Source organism: Podarcis bocagei (genome assembly GCF_964188305.1).
Source record: "Podarcis bocagei genome assembly, chromosome: 15".
In the NCBI taxonomy this organism is placed as follows: Eukaryota; Metazoa; Chordata; class Lepidosauria; order Squamata; family Lacertidae; genus Podarcis; species Podarcis bocagei.
In genome coordinates, this window is record NC_138141.1 from 24,824,714 (window position 1) to 24,843,860 (window position 19,147).

Sequence of the window (19,147 nt, forward strand, 5' to 3'; positions counted from 1 at the left end):
CCGGTCCACTGTCCCTCAGACCTTGTGGGGGGCCAGACTATATTTTGAGGGGGGAAATGAACGAATTCCTATTCCCCACAAATAACCCAGAGATGCGTTTTAAATAAAAGGACACATTCTACTCATGTAAAAGCACGCTGATTTCCAGACCGTCCGCGGGCCAGATTTAGAAGGCAATTGGGCCGGATCCGGCCTTAGTTTGCCTACCCATGCTCTATCCACTACACCACACAGGCTCTCAATATATCAGCTGTTTCACCTCTCCCTTGGTCCTGCTGCCACCCCCAAAACCTGGAGCTAAACCATGGTTTGACTTAGTATTACATGCAAACCCAGGCTTGTGGTTTACCTCCCCGAGAAAACCATGTGTAGTAAACCAAGAACAAAAACCTTGATGGCAGCTCTTGCTTTGCTGGCAACAAGGGAAACCACAAGCCCAGGTTCACATGTAACTGTGTAGTGTGGTAGCAGTATGACCTAGGGAGGTGTGAATCAGCCGTTCTTTTAAGTCTCATTATCTGCATGCTTGTTCATTCTCACTGAGATATACTTTGGTTTACTGTTGCATATGAACCAGACAAATACTGTACCTCAGAGCTGAGGAGCTAGTGAATGATGCTCTGTCATTCATGCCACCACATGAACCGAGTACAGAGTTGTTATCATTGGAATGAAACTAATTTGGATGGACCAGTGGAGTAAATCCTGGTAAGGGCCATTTTACAGGATTGGCTTTGTGATGGCTTTGGCCATTATTTCAGTATTTATTCTGGAGCCAAGCACTGAATTCAAGCTTATTTTGAAACTCAGATAACAAAACTGAAATTAATAGTTCAGAACTGAAACCCAACCCAGTCCAATAAAATTCAGCTGGCACTATTTAAAATCCTGGAGTTGAAGGTGAGAGTTGAAGGATATTTTGGGAGCAGAATATTTGAGCCTTCTCTTCCACCAGTTTCATAATTTCTCATTGGCCTTGTGATTACTTACAAACATACTGCCCTAAAATGAAATGTCGGGGCTGTGATTTCTTTGTAAAAATACATCACAGGCACATGAGGATTCTAATAAAAGATTTGGGAAAGCACACTGAAGGCGTAATGGGATGGGATGCTGGAAATTGCCCACCCCTTTTGCAGTTGATGGTCCTTATTCCTTCTAAAGCTCTTATCAACTAGGTTAGACATTTTTAAAAAAATTAAAAACAAGAGTTATGCAGATTTATTTATTATTGGTTATTAGAATGGAAATTGGATTGACTTAATGAAAAAAGTTTTTTACATGTATTTTTTTTATAAGCTTAATCCCTCTAGAATAATTTTACTTTTGACTGAGATCATCAGTCCCATTGCAAAACCCACTTGCTTACTGAGATGTGTGTTTTCAGGCCACACCCTATTCTTGGGAGCATAATACACTTCAGCTGTTTTGAAACTCTGTATTTTAAATTGTTGTAACCCACCCTGGGGCCTGCTACTGAAGGGTGGGTAATAAATTTAATAATAATCAACAATATGTGTGCCTCATATTGTGCTTGTTTCTCCAGCAGCCAGCAGAGCAGCCAGCAGAGCAGTCATGATGATGACCCATCCCGGTTCCTGAGCCCCCGAATGCGTGACGACGGGTAAGTTACTGGAGAAAATGACAATACCCAGCTCTACCTCTCTTTTAAATCGTAACCAGTGAAGGTCCTGTGTGAGTGCCTGGAGGTGATTGGAGGATGGATGGCGGCTAATGGATTGAGGTTGTGAGACCAGAGGGTGGCAGCGGCAGCTCCTGTTCAGGAAACCCAAAGCCTCCTTGAGCATGTGGAACTGGTTGTCGAATGATTTGAATTTGGAGCACGCTTTCCAAGTCCAGATAATAAAGCCTTCCTTTTGCTTACTGTGTGTGTATGGGTTTATTTCCATCTTTTACTTCATTCTAATTTCCCAATGGCAAAAGCTGAGATATGCTTAGGTATGTTCCCAGCTTCGTCTCTAGCAAAAGCTATAGTTGTAATTACTGCTTGAACAAATCTAAGGCATTTGCAATGCAATCCTATGCATGTCTGCTCAGAAGTAAGTCCCAATTAAGTTCAGCAAGGCTGAGTCCCAGGGAATATGGGAATATGCAACTTTAGACTTTTAAATTTCATAGAAGATAAAAAGAGTAAAATTTCAATCCACCAAATCAGGGCAGGTTAATGGCAGTTTGTGAGCTTCATTTTGGTGGTCTGCGGTGTGTCTGTAAAGATAGGATTAAAAATCACACAGCGTCTAGCATTGGAAACTACTATTGCTACAGCAGGCAGAAAAATCATGAAGTCGCCCACCAAAACCCTCAGCAGTTTTAAAATGGTCCATGGGGGGTGGTGAGGTTTGGAAAGCACTGTGCTAAGTTATGTACAATGCATTTCATGTTCTCAAAGTAGTAAAGGAGTTTAGCTTTGATAAGAAAGTAAATATTGCATGTATTTCAAAGTTTATTGAAATTTCCATGCCCCCCCCCATTAAAAATACTGGTTCCCCAGATTTTCAGATTTCCCCGGAAATTCTGCATCTCTCCTGTGTGTGCTGCCCATTCTTCTTTCAGTAATGGAATGTCCTTGTATTCATTGTACAAAGTCAGTTACCCATGCAAAGACAATTATCATTGTGGGGGGTGTTTTGGTATATATTTTATTTAGCATAAATCTGAAAATGTCAACCCTAGCTAAAGGAGGCGGGGGAGCAGCTGCAGACTGAAACCATTGTATAGATGTCAAGTGCCTGTGAAATATTGTTAACTGTGCAAATATAGCAACATCACGCCCGGTTATATTCTGACAAACATACAAGATGTACTGGTAACTGGCTGTGCATTCACATAAACACTACTCTTCTATATATTCTTATCACAATATCAAAGGTTTATCTTTCACATAAACAACACATAAATGCAATAATATAGATGGAAGTCCCAATAGATCAGATCATTCATAAAGACCAAATGTCTGCTAGTTTCTGTTCCACATATGTTCATAAAGTCCAAATTGGTCTTTGGTTTTTATGAATGATCTGATCTATTGGGACTTCCGTCTATATTATTGCACTTTATGTGTTGTTTATGTGCAAGATAAACATTTGATATTGTGATAAGAATATTTAGAAGAGTATTGTTTATGTGAATGCACAGCCAGTTCGTCTTGTGTGTTTGTCAAATGTATTTCACGTAACACAAAGTTTGAAGTTGTTTGGCTGGTTATATTCTGAGACATGTAATTTTTGAAGGTACCCAGGATAAATCTGAAACATGGTGCAAACTCATTTTGTCCTGTGAAAAAGAACGGACAATTTCAAGGAGTTGTCTGTGGTAATGCTGTCTGATAATGGAAACAACTGGTTCTGTACATGTGTGACACAAACATGTGTGTGTGTGTGTGTGTGTGTGTATGTGTGTGTGTGTACATTAGGGATGTGGACTGCAGTCCGGTATGGTATAAAGAGGATGTGTGGTTGTGTTGGAACTGCAGCTTGGCTGACCTCACTGTTTGCTGAAAGAGTGACCTGGGAAGGAGGTCAAACGATCTGGCGGCTGCAACCTTTGTCACATACAGTCACTTGATCTGTGTCAGCCCATGACATATCTGACTCTGCGAAAGGAAAGACGTCGTCAAAATAATTAAAAAACAAAGCAAAATAGGATGGAGGATTTGTCTGTCTTGATAGTTTTGTTGATGTGTAGGAGCACAGGCCACAACAGGAAAATGTTTGTTTAATTGCCTAGATGGACCATTGGCCTGACCTAGCAGAATGAAGAACCTAAGTTCCTCATTCTGTCCTGCTAATGCATCTACTGCAGTTAGGCGAGATCTATGGCACCAGCTTGTAGGAGCAGAAATGCCGCTGAGTGAACTCCGCTTCTGCATGTATTGTGCAAGTTGAAATTCTGTATTCTACACTACTATTCTCCTGATTGATCTGGCTTCTTTGGTCCTCACAAATTCTGTGCTCCTCACCTACAGTCAGTTGGTCCATAGGGAGCCTCGGGCACCAGTACTTAACTTACTTTTCTTTTCCTGTACACTTCCTGCTGCTAGGTACACCATCACGCTTCAGGCAGCCTTGTGATGAAAACATATTTCCTGATGGATTTCTGCATGCCATGCAGCTGCTGAAGGCACAGTGCATCTATGCGCCTTCTCCTTGGACCAGAGCCTACAAATCCTAAGGCTCTTTTTCTGTTGCATGATGTCTTCTGTTCACTTTCCCAGAACCTATTGCTTGTGCGTTTGTTCAGCTTTGGTCGGAATCCTCCAAGCTTTTCAGTCTTTGCAGTAATGGAGCAGCTGGCACATAGATTCCTGGCACAGGTGTTGCTTTTTCAGGCAGGGGGGAACACACTCCCTGCTTTTCATATACTTTGCAAGGGAAAGTTATGGAGGAGTTTCCCTTTATTTTTAGCCTTTGGGGCCTTTAGTCAGCCTAGACATCACTTCAGCTGCCGCTTCATCTCTGCTGTCGGATGTTAATCAGTTGTTCATCTTGCCTTGGTTCCAAATCAAACTTTTAGGTGGTCTTCGTTCCTGGCTGAAGAAGGAGCAGGGAGGATAAGAAAGAAAATGCAATATGAGGACAAATTTGGATTCATATGTTTCTGGCTCTTTGTGGTTGATTTATTACAACTCCAAACTGCAGCCTTGGCACAAAAGATGGGGGAGGATGGGGGGGGGGGAGAGAGGACGAAACTGTGAAAGTGGCACATGTGACTCCTTCTTTGTGTGTTTTTTGGCGAGACCAGCAAAATGTATTGTATTTCCACTTCCCTCTCCTTTCTGTTGGTAGGTGTTCTTAATTGGTTGCACAGAAATGGCCGACACTCTGTAATCACAGCCTTCAGAATCAGAGTTTTAAACCTTACTCGGGTTGTAGGTTCAGGGTCAAAGCCAACTAGAGTTTGCTGTGACACTAATTTTAGAAAATACTAAAACAGGCCAGAAGTTGGGACTTAAAGGGGCAGTAGGAAAGAGATTCACTTTTAGGTCAAAGGAAATGTATGATGGTGGAATAGGAAATGAAACTCATTATGTTTTCTTCCTCTAAGTCTCCACCCCCTTTTTGAACTCTAGTCTCTCTGGGGAGCTGTCATCAGATGCTCTGGTTGGGAGTCTCGGAATATTCCTTGTTTAAGGTCTTCTTAGGGTTTGCTTTCTTGGGCATGTGTTGAACCTCCAGTTCCTTTCTCTGTCATATCCTCTGCTTTCTTTCCACCTTTCCTCACCCTCTCCAGTTTTTGAACTCTCAGGCTCACACTCAGCTTTGAGCACGCACACTCAGAATATTGTAAGGTGGCCACTTGCCCCATTTATTTAACTTTCATCGAGGCAAGTGTGGGGAACTTTTGGTCCTCCGGATGTTGCTAAACAACAACTCCCCATCAGCCCTAGCAAGCATGGCCAATGGCCAGGGATGATGGGAGCTGTCGTTAAGCAACATTTGGAGTGCCAAAGGTTCCCCATACCTGATGTCTAAAGACTTGAAATGCACGTCTTCTATGATTACCTTTTACCTATGGGAGTCATCACAGTATGTGCTTCTTTGGTGATCCTGGAAGATCACATTGCCAGAAACATTACCAGTTTCTGCAAGGGGATCTTGACATGGAAGAAGCCCTGCTGTAGGTTCTCCTCCTGCCCCATGGCCCAGCTCCATTTGATGACAGTACAGTGTAGTTGGTGGAGGACATTTTCATGCAACTCTCATCTCCTAAAGGTTACAGAGGAAAGTGCCTTTGATTTAACTAATGGGTTATTTCCCAACACAGTGAAGCCATGTGGAAAACCATTGTATAGCACACACTAATATGTAATTCTATCCACCACTAGGTTATATCCAGCTCTGTCTGAAGGTTGCATTCTCTATTGTGTCACTTGAATGAAAAACCTGGCTAACAACTTCAGAACATGTGGGTAGATAATATTCATCCCACAGTCACCTGCTGGTGAAAATCAGTGGTGGTGATGCCTCATTTTCTTTTTTAATCAACGGAAGAGGGTGTGTTCCCACCTTGTTTTCTTAACATGGGGTCTTCGTTCCCTTGTCTCCTTCAGATGCAGAACATTTCTATTAATGCCTCACTTGTAGTGAGATGATGGAAGCAAAAGCTGGAGAGGCCTTGTCATGTTCTAAACATAATAATTTATCCCCCTGAGGGCCAATTAATAACCCAGGAGAGGGCATGGATGAGAATTACCTTTTGGTAGCTTAGTACAGCTTAACATTTTCCTCCATATGTTTCTCTGCAGTCATTCAAGCCTCCATAGTAATGTTGATCCTGGAGGTGATAAAAAAGAACACGGCAGAGGAGAAGTTGCCTTCTGCACTTGAAATTCCACAGCTAACTCCACAAAAGGGCCTCCGTGCCTCAACTTACCCTCCTGCAGAAAGCTGCCCAATCCATTTTGATGGAACTGTAGGCCAACATGATGCTTCCCGCTGTCTCAAACAAGCAATGGTATGTCCCAACAAGGAAGTCCTGTAGGGCAGGATCAGGAGAAAGCCCTGAGAAAGGGACAATTGCCAGTTGAGAGGAAAGGCACTGTGATCCCAAAAACTATGGAACTCGTTCCCACAGGAGACAGCAATAGCCACTAACTTGGGTGGCTTTAAAAGAGGATTGGACAAATTAAGGCTACCAATGACTACTAGCACCAATGGCTAGGATCTGCCTTCATGTTTGGAGGCACTGATGTTTCTGAGTACCAGGAGAAGAGAGTGCTCTTCTGCTCAGGTCCCACTTGGAGGTTTCTCATAGGCATCTGGGTGGCTACTGTAAATATAGGATGCTGGACTAGATGGGCCACTAGCCGGATCAAACAGGCTTTTCTGAAATTACTATGTCCTTATGCAAAAACAGACAATTGCCATTCACTTCTAGATATGGTAGCAACTCCTTTCTACCATACCCAATTTGTCAGAGGGACATCTTGCTTTCCTCCAGCCTCACTGAATAGAAAGAGAGTGGGAGAGAGCAAGCCAGGTTGCCCAGATAGATGAGTCATGGCTAAGAAGGATAGGAACAGAATGAGGGAGCGAAAGCTATGGCAAGTCCCTTTTGGGGTGGCATCTATTATGTGTGCATATATAGATCTAGCTCACTTTCACAATTCTAAAATCATTAGCTCCATTTATAGCCTGACCTTCCTCAAGGAGTTTGGAGTAATGCCTGTGAGATTCCCATGTGGCAATACCTTTCAAGTATTGATCAGAACCAGCCCCCCCCCCCTTAGCACCAGGAGGTCTTTAAGCAGAGGCTTGACAACCATATGTCAGGAGTGCTCTGATGGTGTTTCCTGCTTGGCAGGGGGTTGGACTCAATGGCCCTTGTGGTCTATTCCAACTCTATGATTCTATGATCAGAGCATTAGAGTAATAATATCAGTTGCCTTCAGTCTGTTCTTGGACTCTAGGGCTGAAAAACCTAATAATCTTATCAGATTTAAAGGAAACATGAGAGCTGAAAGTGTTTGGAGGGGAGTGAGTGGCAACCAGCTATTTCCTAAAAAACAAAGTGAATTGGATTTTTTTAAAAAAACACAGATTGCAAGGTGCGCTTAAAATGAAATCTGCTCAGTTCTGGGAATCAATGTGGTACCAAAGAGTATCTGAAGAAGTGTGCATGCACACGAAAGCTCATACCAATAACAAATTTAGTTGGTCTCTAAGGTGCTACTCAGGGACGCGGGTGGCGCTGTGGGTTAAAGCCTCAGCGCCTAGGGCTTGCCGATCGAAAGGTCGGCGGTTCGAATCCCCGCGGCGGGGTGCGCTCCCGCTGCTCGGTCCCAGCGCCTGCCAACCTAGCAGTTCGAAAGCACCCCCGGGTGCAAGTAGATAAATAGGTACCGCTTACCAGCGGGAAGGTAAACGGCGTTCCGTGTGCTGCGCTGGCTCGCCAGATGCAGCTTTGTCACGCTGGCCACGTGACCCGGAAGTGTCTCCGGACAGCGCTGGCCCCCGGCCAATAGATGTGAGATGGGCGCACAAACCCCAGAGTCTGGCAAGACTGGCCCGTTCGGGCAGGGGTACCTTTACCTTTACCTTTAAGGTGCTACTCGAAGGAATTTTTTTAAATTTTGTTTCACCTATGGCAGACCAACACCTACCTGTAAAGAGTGGATGGTCATCCCTGAGATGCTCCTGGATCTTTCTTACCTAGGCTGTTATCATGCATGTTTGCACGTGCACCCACATTCTTGGCAGGGCCTTGGTGCTTTCAAAGACACCTGCGCGTGCTGCTCAGGTGCTTGCACTGCTACTTTTGTTTGCTGATGGTAGCAAGAGGGAAAAGTTTATGCCCCTCGGGGGAATCAATTTTCTCAGGTGCTGTGCTGGGATTTGAGAAGCGAAAACTTTGCCCCTCCCTGCAGCACATCTGACATCAATTACAGGTGGAGCTGTGCAGGCAAGGCTGTTTTTGTTTCTTGAGAATTGGGACAGAGAGGACCTGCCCACATCTAGATAGCCGCACAGAGCCAGGAAGCTGGTGAGGACCAAATCAAAGGCACTCCAGCAGGGATCAGAGGAGGAACGGAAGCAACGAGAGGCTGAATGTAAATATTCAAGCAAGGTTTTCAGCCACTGGCAGTTGAAATGGCGTTTCAGGCATGACAGCAAAGTGGAGGTTATTTTGGGAAGTGGTTGAGCTTGCAAAGTCCGGTGACATCTTCCTTCTCCTGCTCGTCCTCGATGCAAGGAGCCCAAAATGATGTTGCGGTCCGAGTTGACTTGTTAGAAACGCGACATAGCAGAGAGAACAGACAAATACATGCTTGCTCCAAGCTTTGAATCTACGCACTCCTTTTTTGGACCAGCCTCTTTGGGCTGGACTCTGGACCCACTCCTCCATCGGGACTAGAAGCTTTGCTGGGCTGTTGGCTCCAGTTCTTCTATGGGCTGCAGGCACCTGAGTTGGCTGTTGCACCGCAAAGCACAGCCATGGTCCAGAACCTGCATCCCAAGGAGGTCGCCTCCAGTATAGCTGTGAGGCAGGCCTGCCATTTCCGTATAACTTTCCTGAGGAAAAAGCTCTCCTTCCTCAGAGTCATGTAAGTATCTGGGGATGGGGGTGGGAGGCGGGGGTGAGAGATGGGGTTGTGTTTAAATGTGCGTGTACCTTTGTTCACCTGCATGCCTGCATGGGCAGTGTGTGGCTGTGTGAGTGTGAGCACCTGAAAAGAGCCCTGCTGGATCAGACTGAGGGTCCTTCTCTACCAGTTGCCTCTAGGAAGCCCATCTAATCATAGGATCATATGGAAGGGATCCTGAGGGTCATCTCGTCCAACCCCCTGCAGTGTAGGCCACAAAACAAGTGTCTTTCCTGTTGCAACTCCCCAACATCTGGTATTTGGAGGTGCCCTGCTTTTTAGCGTGGAGGCTCCATGTAGCAAATAGCTGTTCACCACAAATTTAGCACTTTTGAAAAAGCCATCTAAGCTAGTAGTCCTCAGCACCATCCTGTGGCAGTCAATTCCGTAAATTGTGCATCTGGGTTCAATGTCCCAGGGGGTCAAAACGAAGGAGCAGCCAGTGGAACCCAGCTGCAACAAAACATTGTAGTGTGGAATATACCACCAAGCTTTATCGGTCCTTGTTGGGCCATTTTTTTTGGGGGGGGGGTTGCTTCCTTCATTTCCCACACCCATTAAGATTTGCTTTTTTCACTTCTGCAAAATTTGGGGCCTCAAGACCTTGTTGATACTCCCTCTTCTCCATGTGACTGGTGCCATTTGGCTTCATAATGATCAGCCCTCAGAGAAGGAATGAGTTTTCTATTAGTATAAGATGATAATTCCTCTTAAATGGAAAATGCTAGGCTGGAACTCAGCAGTCTAGCTTGTTGTCCCAGTTCAAGCATATTTGTGTGATCTTTCTCAGGGCCCGTACTATATGCAAAATAGAAATAAGTACCTTCTCTTACACGATAGCAGGGGCGCCAATAAAGCAAGGACCCATGGCAGGTTTTCCAGGTAGACCAGAAGCAGGAATGAGATGAAAAACCAATATGTTGTTGTGGAGCATAAGTGTTTGCAGACCCACTCACAGAGCAAGGCTCCTGGGATTTAAAATTGGCCACAGCCTTACTGATTCCAGATTTGCAAATAGATGGTGTGATTATCATGTAGATACCGCTGAAATCGTTGTGCTTGGTTTCACATGCATGCATCTCCCCCAAGTAACTTTGCTCCACCAAGCCAGAAATTGAGATTAGGGAGAAATATATGCATGGAAAAGTGGAGAAATAGAGAGAATGGAGGATGAGGAAAACTGGATTTGTGGGATAGGAAAAGTGTAAGGCGCTAGAAGTGAATGAAAGGTGATGGGGAGTTGATCAGTGTATGTCACAAAAAGGGAGAAAATGCTGATCTTGAAGGTGGGTGGCTTAAAAAGAATTTTTACTCTCTCTTTTTAAAGAAAGAATATTTGTAGTATCAGCTTAATAGTCCCCCGTGATTTACGTGAACCACTCAGTGGCACAGCTCACTTGCTTTTCATCCAGTCTATTTTAAGTCGGTGGACACTTTACAAATAGTGCAGGATCTAAGTATGCCTTGACTCCCCAGTTCCTGTTTACTTGCAGGAAGATAAGCACTTGTGCTTCCTTTTGTAGATATTGTTGGATAAGGTTTTCCTACTCAGGTATCTCCTCCATATATATCTTGTTTGATTTTATTTATATGCTGCCTTTCATTCCCCCCCCCCCCAAGATGCTCAAGGTGACTCAAGAAGAGTAAACAAATCAATGTAAATATAAAATAATACAAATGCAAGCGATACAAATGATTAGAATTCAAAGCAAAATCATAATATTTCAAAAGTATTAAAAACCAAATGCATTCCTGTTCCTGCCAAGAAAGCAAAGAGCATTCCCTGCAAAAATGTTTAGAGAGGGTAAAAGTAAATAAATGAGCTGCCGCTCTGCGGAAGAGCTTTTTTTAATGTGGAAAAAAGTAACATATGAAATGATCCTGTCTTTCATTGCTTGAAAGCGCTGCTCCTCTTCTGTATTCATACATGCATTCAATGTCTTAACTCAGAGGTTTTCAACCAGTGTGCCGTGGCACACTGGGGTGCCTTGAATGATAGGGGTGCCACGGGCAACACTGGCCTCTGTCCCTCTTTCCTTCCCTCCCTCTTCTGATGCCCTCTTGCATCTCTGCCTCCCAAAGTCCTGCACAGCTGTTTGTTGCAGCAGCCCTGACTACAAGCTCCCCAAATGAATGGTGCCTTTGGGGCTAGCCAGGGGGTTCTTCCCTGGCCCCTGTGGGGCAGTGTGAGCAGGCACCTCTATTTTGGGCAGGGGGTGCAGCTCAGAGACCGGGGTGGCAGCAGCGGCTGCCCAGAATACTCCCAAGGAGAGAGGAGAGGAGAGGAGGCTGAGGGAACACTCCACAAGGGAGGGTGTTAAAAAATGGGTGAGAGGCTGCCAGCTCTGCAAGCAAGGGGTGACATCACTGGGCTCCTAAACCCCACAGGGGCGCCACAGAAAGAAAGTGGAGCTGTGGGCTTCAAAAAAAGTTGAAAACCTCTGTCCTAACTCCTTGGATTGCTAATGCAATTCTTTCTGCAAATGGGGACATTATCCAGCACTGACATATCTAAAAGACAAGTGCAGCGGGTGTTGAGTCACTCAGAAGTGGAATGTGGGCTGCAGATTATCTTTCTTCTCATATCTGAAAATGTTAGAATTCACCTTATTAGCTCCATATCTTGTTCTGTGGTGATCCTTACGTCTTCCTTCCTTTGAGGCTGAGTGATGTGGCAGCATTCGTCCTGCTCATGAAGGCCACATTCACGCCATCCATTTAAAGCACTATGGTGCCAGTTTAAACCGCCATAGCTTTTCCCAAAAGATTCTGGGAGCTGTAGTTTGTTAAGGGTGCTGAGAGTTGTTAGGAGGCCTTTCTCTTTCCCTCCCATAGCTACAATTCTCAGAGTGGTTTAATGGTCAGTGCCACTTCCCAGGAAACTCTAGGAATTATAGCTCTGTGAGGGAAACAGTGGTCTCCAAACAACTCTCAGCATGCTGAACAAGCAACAGCTCCCAGGATTCTTTGGAGGAAGCCCTGGCGGTTTAAAGGGGTATCATAGAGCTTTAAAGGTGCAGAGTGAGTGTGGGCACTTTCTAACACTTGAGTGAAGGAGTCACAGGGCCACTGTCGCTTACTTGGACTCTTACAGGTCAATAAATCAGGATTTGCTTGTGTGGACTGCGGACAGTATCCAACTTGAGGCCAAGAAAGAGTTCGATGCTAGTGTTAGGACTGTGGGTGGGGGTCATAGGTTTGAGTTTTTTAGGTTATTGGCTGTAGGGATCAGAATTGTGTGAGCAAAGCCTGAAGCCCATGTTGTGTCCACCTCCCGAGGAGCAACTTTTCCCAAAGTCCTTGTTTTGCTGTCCTCAGCACACCTGGTACAGTTGTGAGATCATCTGCTCCTTGTTCTTCTGACGCCAGCATTGTTCCTCCTCCAAGGCAGCAGAGGTGGGATGTTAATTATAGTAGGAAGCCTCAGAAGCCTGTTGCAGACATCGTGGAGGAATGCAGGGTTTCTGACAAGAGGTCAGAAAAAGATGAATGCCTCCTTTTCTCTTCCTAGCTCTGAGCGTTCTACACCTGGCATCCCATCCTCAATAGCCACCTGATAGCCCTTGAAAATCTCTCCAACCCAAGAGAAAAGGACTATTGTCCTAGCATCATGAAGAAGAAAGTTCTCTGGAACTTTGGCCTCCCAAAGAATTAGGCCATGCCACCTCTGTATTATCTCATCACAAATTATCCCATATCCCTGCTTGCCTTTCTTCTTCTTCTTCCTCTTCCTCCTCCTCCTCCTCCTCCTCCTCCTCCTCCTCCTCCTCCTCCTCTTCTTCTTCTTCTTCTTCTTCTTCTTCTTCTTCTTCTTCTTCTTCTTCTTCTTCTTCTTCCCTACCCTTACACCAGACCTGGTGACAGAAGATAGAAGCATAAGGGAAGTATGAGAAGAGCCTACTGGATCAGGCTGGTGGTCTGTCTAGTCCAGCATCCTGTTCTCAAATGGCCAACCAGATGTCACTGGAGAAACCACAAGCAGAACCCAAACATTAGAGCAACTCCTGTTATTCCAGCAACTGGTATTGCTGCCTCCAACCACGGAAGCAGATTATGGTTAGTAACCATTGATAGCCTTGAAATGAATTTGTCTAATTTGCATTTAAAGCCATCCAAGTTGGTGGCCATCACTGCTTCCTGTGGTTTAACTATGCACTGCATGAATAAGTCCCTTCTTTTTTCTGTCCTGAATCTCCCTACAAGTGGCTATGGTGATCCTTAGTGTTATAAGAGAGGGAGAAAAACATTTCCTTGTCCGTTTACCCTATGCGATGCATAATCTTCACACTTCTGTCATGTCTCCTCTTAGCTTTTCTACGTGCTGCATGAAAACATACCGTAGCTTTCTGTGTTTTATTCCCTCAATTTAGAAGTCTCTCTGTTCAGATCTCCAGACTAAAAGATCTGTTTTCCTCTCCTTTCAGAGTTCAGAAGTTCTCCAAACTATCTTTCTCTTCTTCAAATGCTTATAAAGGACCCATTTCCCCTTACTGTCATTTCCTACCTTCTCTACAGCTTCTCTTTCTCTGTTTTTAAATTTGCTCCATATTACTTTTTTGTTATCTTGTATTATTTTATTGTGATGTGCCCTAAGCATCATTTTCTTTTCATGGGTGGTGGTGCAGGCTATATAAATGAAATTAATACTGTTCCCATCTCTGGGTCTGATAAGTGGGAATGTGATTAAGTGGAATGCGATTAAACATCTCATCAAAGAACAGGCACGGACTGGGCCTTTGCTGCTGTTCCCTGCAGATTTGTCTTCCTAAGTAGAGTTCCTGATGGCTCATTAACAATTTGCCATGCTGACTGGGGCTGATGGGAGTTGGACTGAATCAACATCTGGGGAACCATGGCTTTGGCACCCCTGCTTTGTTAATTATCTTATTCAGGACTCTCCTCCCTTGCAGGACACTTCTGACTGTAGGAGGGCTGATGTAGTTCAGCCAGGAAGGAAAACTGGTCCTAAAAGTTAAACTAATAGCGTAAGAAGTGTCTGCTGGGTCAAGTTAATGGCCCATCTAGTGCAGCAACCTGGTTTCACAGTGGCCACCCAGATGCCTGTTGGACCTGAGTGGGACCTGAGCACAAAAGCATTATCACCTCCTGTGGTTTCCAGCAACTAATGTTCAGAAGCCTTGCTGCCTCAAACTGTGGGGGCAGAGTAGTCATCAACAGCCCTCTCCTCCATTAATTAGTCTAATATTCTTTTAAAGCCATTTAGCTTGGTGGACATCACTGCTCCCTGCTGGAGCAAGTTCCATAGTTTAACTGCTAACGTCAAGTATCAAAATCTGTTCTAAACTCATTACATGGCCTTGAGCAATCCACTGCCATCCCCCGTTCTCCCTCAAATGATAAGTGATTGACAGAATTTGTTAGGGCAAGCACAACAGAGGATGTAAAGCAGGTTATGAAAGGAGAAGGCATTTCTTTTTGAAAACGTTAAAGGCAAAGAGTGGGAGAATTTCTCTTCCTTGAGGGGGGGATGACCCCTAATAGGCTCCCTAGCATAGCTGTCACATTTTTAAGGTGTACCAGTGAAACTTACGCCCCACTGAATGCCAGAATGTAATGAGCGTGGAAGATAAGTGTATGTCTTCATCCATGAGTGCACATGCCAGAAGGTCCTATAGATGTTGTTGGAGGAAGGGATTAGCACTGCCATTTTTCAACTTTCCGTGATGAACACGTCGTGAATCCTTTTGGAAGCCCTTTGAGAAGGGCAGAGAGTCAAGCCTCTGCCTGCTTGTTCAGAGGCATGTAACAGACCATTGTGTCATTTCAGTCCACCTGTTGATTTTACCTAACCACCACTTCCTTGAATAACTTAGTGAATTTTCGGAATGTTAAGGTCACACTCTTGCCATGGGAAAGAGAAGTTGTGAAAGTCGATGGGATTTAGGCCACATTTGTACCATACATCAAAAGCACTATGCTACCACTTTAAACAGTCATGGGTTCCCCCCAAAGAATTCTGGGAGCTGTCGTTTGGAGACCCCCTCCCCCCATCTACAGTTCCCAAAGTGATTTAACAGCCAATCCCTCTCTATGGGGAGCTCTGAGAATTGTAGCTCTGGGAGGGGAACGGGGGTCTTTTAACAACTCTCAGTACCCTTAACAAACTACAGTTCCCAGAATTCTTTGTGGAATGCCATGATTAGTTAAAATGGCATAATAGTGCTTTGAATGGATTGTATGAATGTGGCCTTAGTTAATTGCACCCCTTCTGACATTAAAGGAGTGTGTGGGTGGAGGAGCAAGAGAAAGGGTTTCTGATTATTTTATTGGCAGCATTTATGTGGCATATCCTCAGCTGCTAGGGTCCCTTGAAAGTCTCTGAACCCCTGAAAAAAGGGTCAGTCAGGAAGGTAAAACTGCGGTTTACATATATTCTGAATATGCCCTTTGCAAAAGGAACGAGTGATGTATTCGGGTGCGCATCCCAGCCAATGAACACTTGCTGTCTCTCCTCTCCAGTTATAAATGTGGTCATCATTTTGCCACTCACCGCCATGTCTGCCTTCTTATCTGTTTATTTTTATTTAACATTATTCATATACTGTTGAATCAGCAAAAACCTCCAAGTGGTTGACAATAAAAGGCAATAAGACAATAAAAGACATACACAGGAAAATACCAATGAAACCAAACCTTAAGAACAACTAGACATAGAATTTATGAAAACATAGTTTGAAATGAGCAGTTCAAAAAGCAGATGCGCAGAATAAAAATGGTTAGGGGACCACCATGCTCCTTTTCTGGGAGTTTATCTCCATTTGCCATGATTCAGTTGCGGATGCCAGAAAAGGGTGTAATAATGGAGAGATGATGTCCCTTCTAATGCCGCAGTGCATGCTGGGAGTAGCATGGAGAACTAAAAATAAAATAGAATTATAGGGCGAGTTCACATATGCAGTTGACCACACAGTAATTCTCCTCAGCTGCAGCTGCAATAGGCAAGAAACCCACACACAAAGTGGGCATGAAGACACTGAAATTGGGGGAGGTAAATGTGTAAACAAGTATTGGGAAGAGGTGAGGAAGGATTTTTTTAAAAAAAGAATAATAATAGGTGTACTGGTGACTTTAGACCCCAAATTTTGTATTTTATCAGTTTTTGATGGGTTGAATATGGACTGAATATCTAAGCCACTTGCAATTATATTATTTACAGCTTCTTCTTTGACCATATCATACTAGAAGGACTAGACTAGAAGGAGTCATTTTTTCTTCTTTTAATATTAGGTTTAATGAAGTGATATCTGTTCTGAAAAACAGCCTTTGACACAAGCTTTTGTAAATAAAAGTAGGGAATGGGTGAGGTTGCTTTAAGCCACCACAGCTGTATTCCCAGGTAGCTATTTTCTAGCACATTGAATTGGGCAGTTTATAAAAAGGTTTCAAAACTTTTTGCATTTTCTTTAAGCAGCAAATTCCTCTGCGCAGCTTTCCTCCCTAGGAAACGTATTAAACCTCCTTTCGAGATACCTTGCTGAGTAATTGTCTGGGAGGGACATCTCTTGAACACAGGAGCTACCCCATAGTCCTGTCCTGGGCAGTGGGGTGGGGAAATAGCCAACTTTGTGCTGATTGGCTGATTGGAGTGGAAGAGAAGCCCGTCTCCTGAATGAGTCAGCAAGCAGGAGGCGATGAGTGAGCAGCAAAAGAGGCACCTGGCTGGTCTGTGACATGTCTCATCCCCCCACTTATTTGCTGGAGGGGAAAAGAAAAATCCCAGGAATGGCACAGGAATTGATGGCTGAAGCAGGGGGCTCGGAATAACGTGCCCCCCCCCCATGGACCAGTAGCCTTCCGGCTGTTCTTTCCACCCTCTCTAAAACTTTGACCAGAGTGTTCATCTCATCTCCCCAGCATCCTCATTCCTGCTTTAAAGGAAACCCTTCTGGATTAGCCTTCCTGATGGTCAAGATGGTCCTTAGCTTTGGTCCCTGGATGCCTGGAAGGAGGTGATGAGAGGGGCAGGAAAGCACTTTAGATGAGAGCAGCATGCATCGTTCGGGGATTGGGGAGGGGGAGTCAGCTGGAAGAAACTCTTAATGTTGTTTAATCCCGGTCATGAGAATTTGATTCTGATTATTATTAACTCCCAAATCCTTTTGGGCTTGGTCCAGAATTCTTCCTTAATCTCTCCGGCTTTCTGTTTTTTCCATTTGCATCTTATCCTTTGGTAGCGTGCGCAACAGCAGCAGCAGCAGCAGCAGCAAGTTCGCTGGAGAAACCTGGAGGCAGCTGTGCCTTTAAAATTGGTCCTCCCATGAGAAAGGAAATGAATGAGGAGGGGAAGAAGGCAGTCTCCTTTCCCGTACAGACTCCTCCTGGAGCTTTTTCACTTGTCTCATGGTGTAGGGCAGAAGTCCAGTGCCTTATTTCAAACGCAAAGTGGCTCTGTTTGCTTTTTGAGGAAAGAAAACCAACCCGCAATTTATGATTCAGCACAGCAGTGACTTTGCATCGGTAATAGGAGCTGAGGTGCCCTCTCTGGGCATCTCAGAAGTGTGGTGTAGGGAGGGAGGGAGGGAGAGAGGCTGATCCTCAATTTTCTCTTTATTGTGGATTTGACAACCTTTTCCCCCTCCCTCTCCCCCCTCCCCTTCTTCAGAAAAGGGAGGTTCCTTCCCATTGCTGTGTACGTCTAAAGGCGAGTCAGGTTTCTGCAGGGGTTGTTTTGTTTTGTTTAGGCAGCCTGGACCATATTCTTACAGATTCCTGCAACTGACATTGCCTGCCTGAGTTTCATCATAAGCTGTGTGCGCTACTTCTGCTGCTTTCTTCTTTTTCGCTACACTCGCTTCCTGGTCCCTTTGGAAGTCTGTTTCTGTGAGTTCTGGGGGTAATAAGATGGCAGCATGTGTAACCCCAACACACCATGCACCATAACAAGGTCAGCCTTTCCAAACACTACTAATCAGCTCCCTCCTTCCTCTGCCACCTCCCATTTCTCTCCAACTGCTGGCTGTACCCTCCCTGCTTGCTGATGACTTTGCCCTGTAAGCCTCTATGGACTTCTTGCTGTTCTTGCACCCCTCCTCTTTCTCTCCTCTGGTCTAAATCCTTCTGCTGTAACCCTTTGCTGCTGCACCACCCCTCCCTCCCACCCATATACTATATCGTCTGCTTTTTATTGCTCCTTTGGATGAATCGAGGGTCATCAGAGATCTCTGTGTTTTTAAAAGTGCATGCTCCATCTTCTTTGAAAACGATGCCCAGGCTGAGATGCCCTAAGAAAAGGGGTGACCCAAATATGTGGAATCTAGGTCTGCTTGTGTGTCCTGGATGCTGGTATAGGTTCTTTAGCTCTCCCAGGAGTTGCCTTTTAGCCCTGACCTGGCTGGCTATTTTTACACATACATACAGGGAGGTGAGAGAAAGCATGCCTTGCATTTACCTTATGTCTTTGCTGACCCAGTACAGTGGTCAGTCCAGTGAGGGGTGAGTTAGGGGCATCACTTAGGAGGGTGAAGGGGGGATAATTTGTATTGCTTGCTCAGATCAGCACTTATGGGAAATTAGTGTTCACACAGTTTTGGTCAATTGGCCGATCAAGTATTGTCATGTATAACTGCAGATTATTTAAAAGCACCTGGCTTTTATAATTATTATCAGAAAACAAAGATACTTTAATCTTCAACAGGTGTGATACCTAAATATAACAACAGATTTGTTAATAGTGTGAATAATGAAATTAACTTTAGGGGAAAAAACTTGTAATGAATTGCTGAGTTGTAGTCAAGTAACCTTTACTCAGAACAGACCCACTTAAATTAATAGCCACGGCTAACAGGCCTGTTCATTTCAATGAGCCTACTCCGAATAAAGGTAAGCTGACTACACCCCATCAGAACTTCAGCAGAATTTGTTATTGTTTCTATAAATGAGAACAATTCACTGAGTGTGTCTTCCCCCTGGTTTTTATTCTATGACATCAAAGTCAACCTTCAGCTGCAAGTGAGAAAACTAAAAATAAATTTAAAACAAAACAAGTAGCTAATGGCAACAATTAACAAATAAAGTTTGAATGGC

General features: G+C 44.5%; 1 protein-coding gene across 5 annotated transcripts in view; it reads left to right on the forward strand.

The window, feature by feature from the left end:
• The window catches only part of GRAMD1B (GRAM domain containing 1B), a 218,406-nt gene that overhangs the window by 90,699 nt on the left and 108,560 nt on the right, over positions 1–19,147 (forward strand). For all 5 annotated transcript variants that reach the window (XM_081172500.1, XM_081172499.1, XM_081172502.1 and 2 more), the window contains one exon: positions 1,547–1,624. In XM_081172500.1, the coding sequence (XP_081028626.1) occupies positions 1,547–1,624 (78 nt within the window). The remainder of the gene's footprint in view (positions 1–1,546; positions 1,625–19,147) is intronic.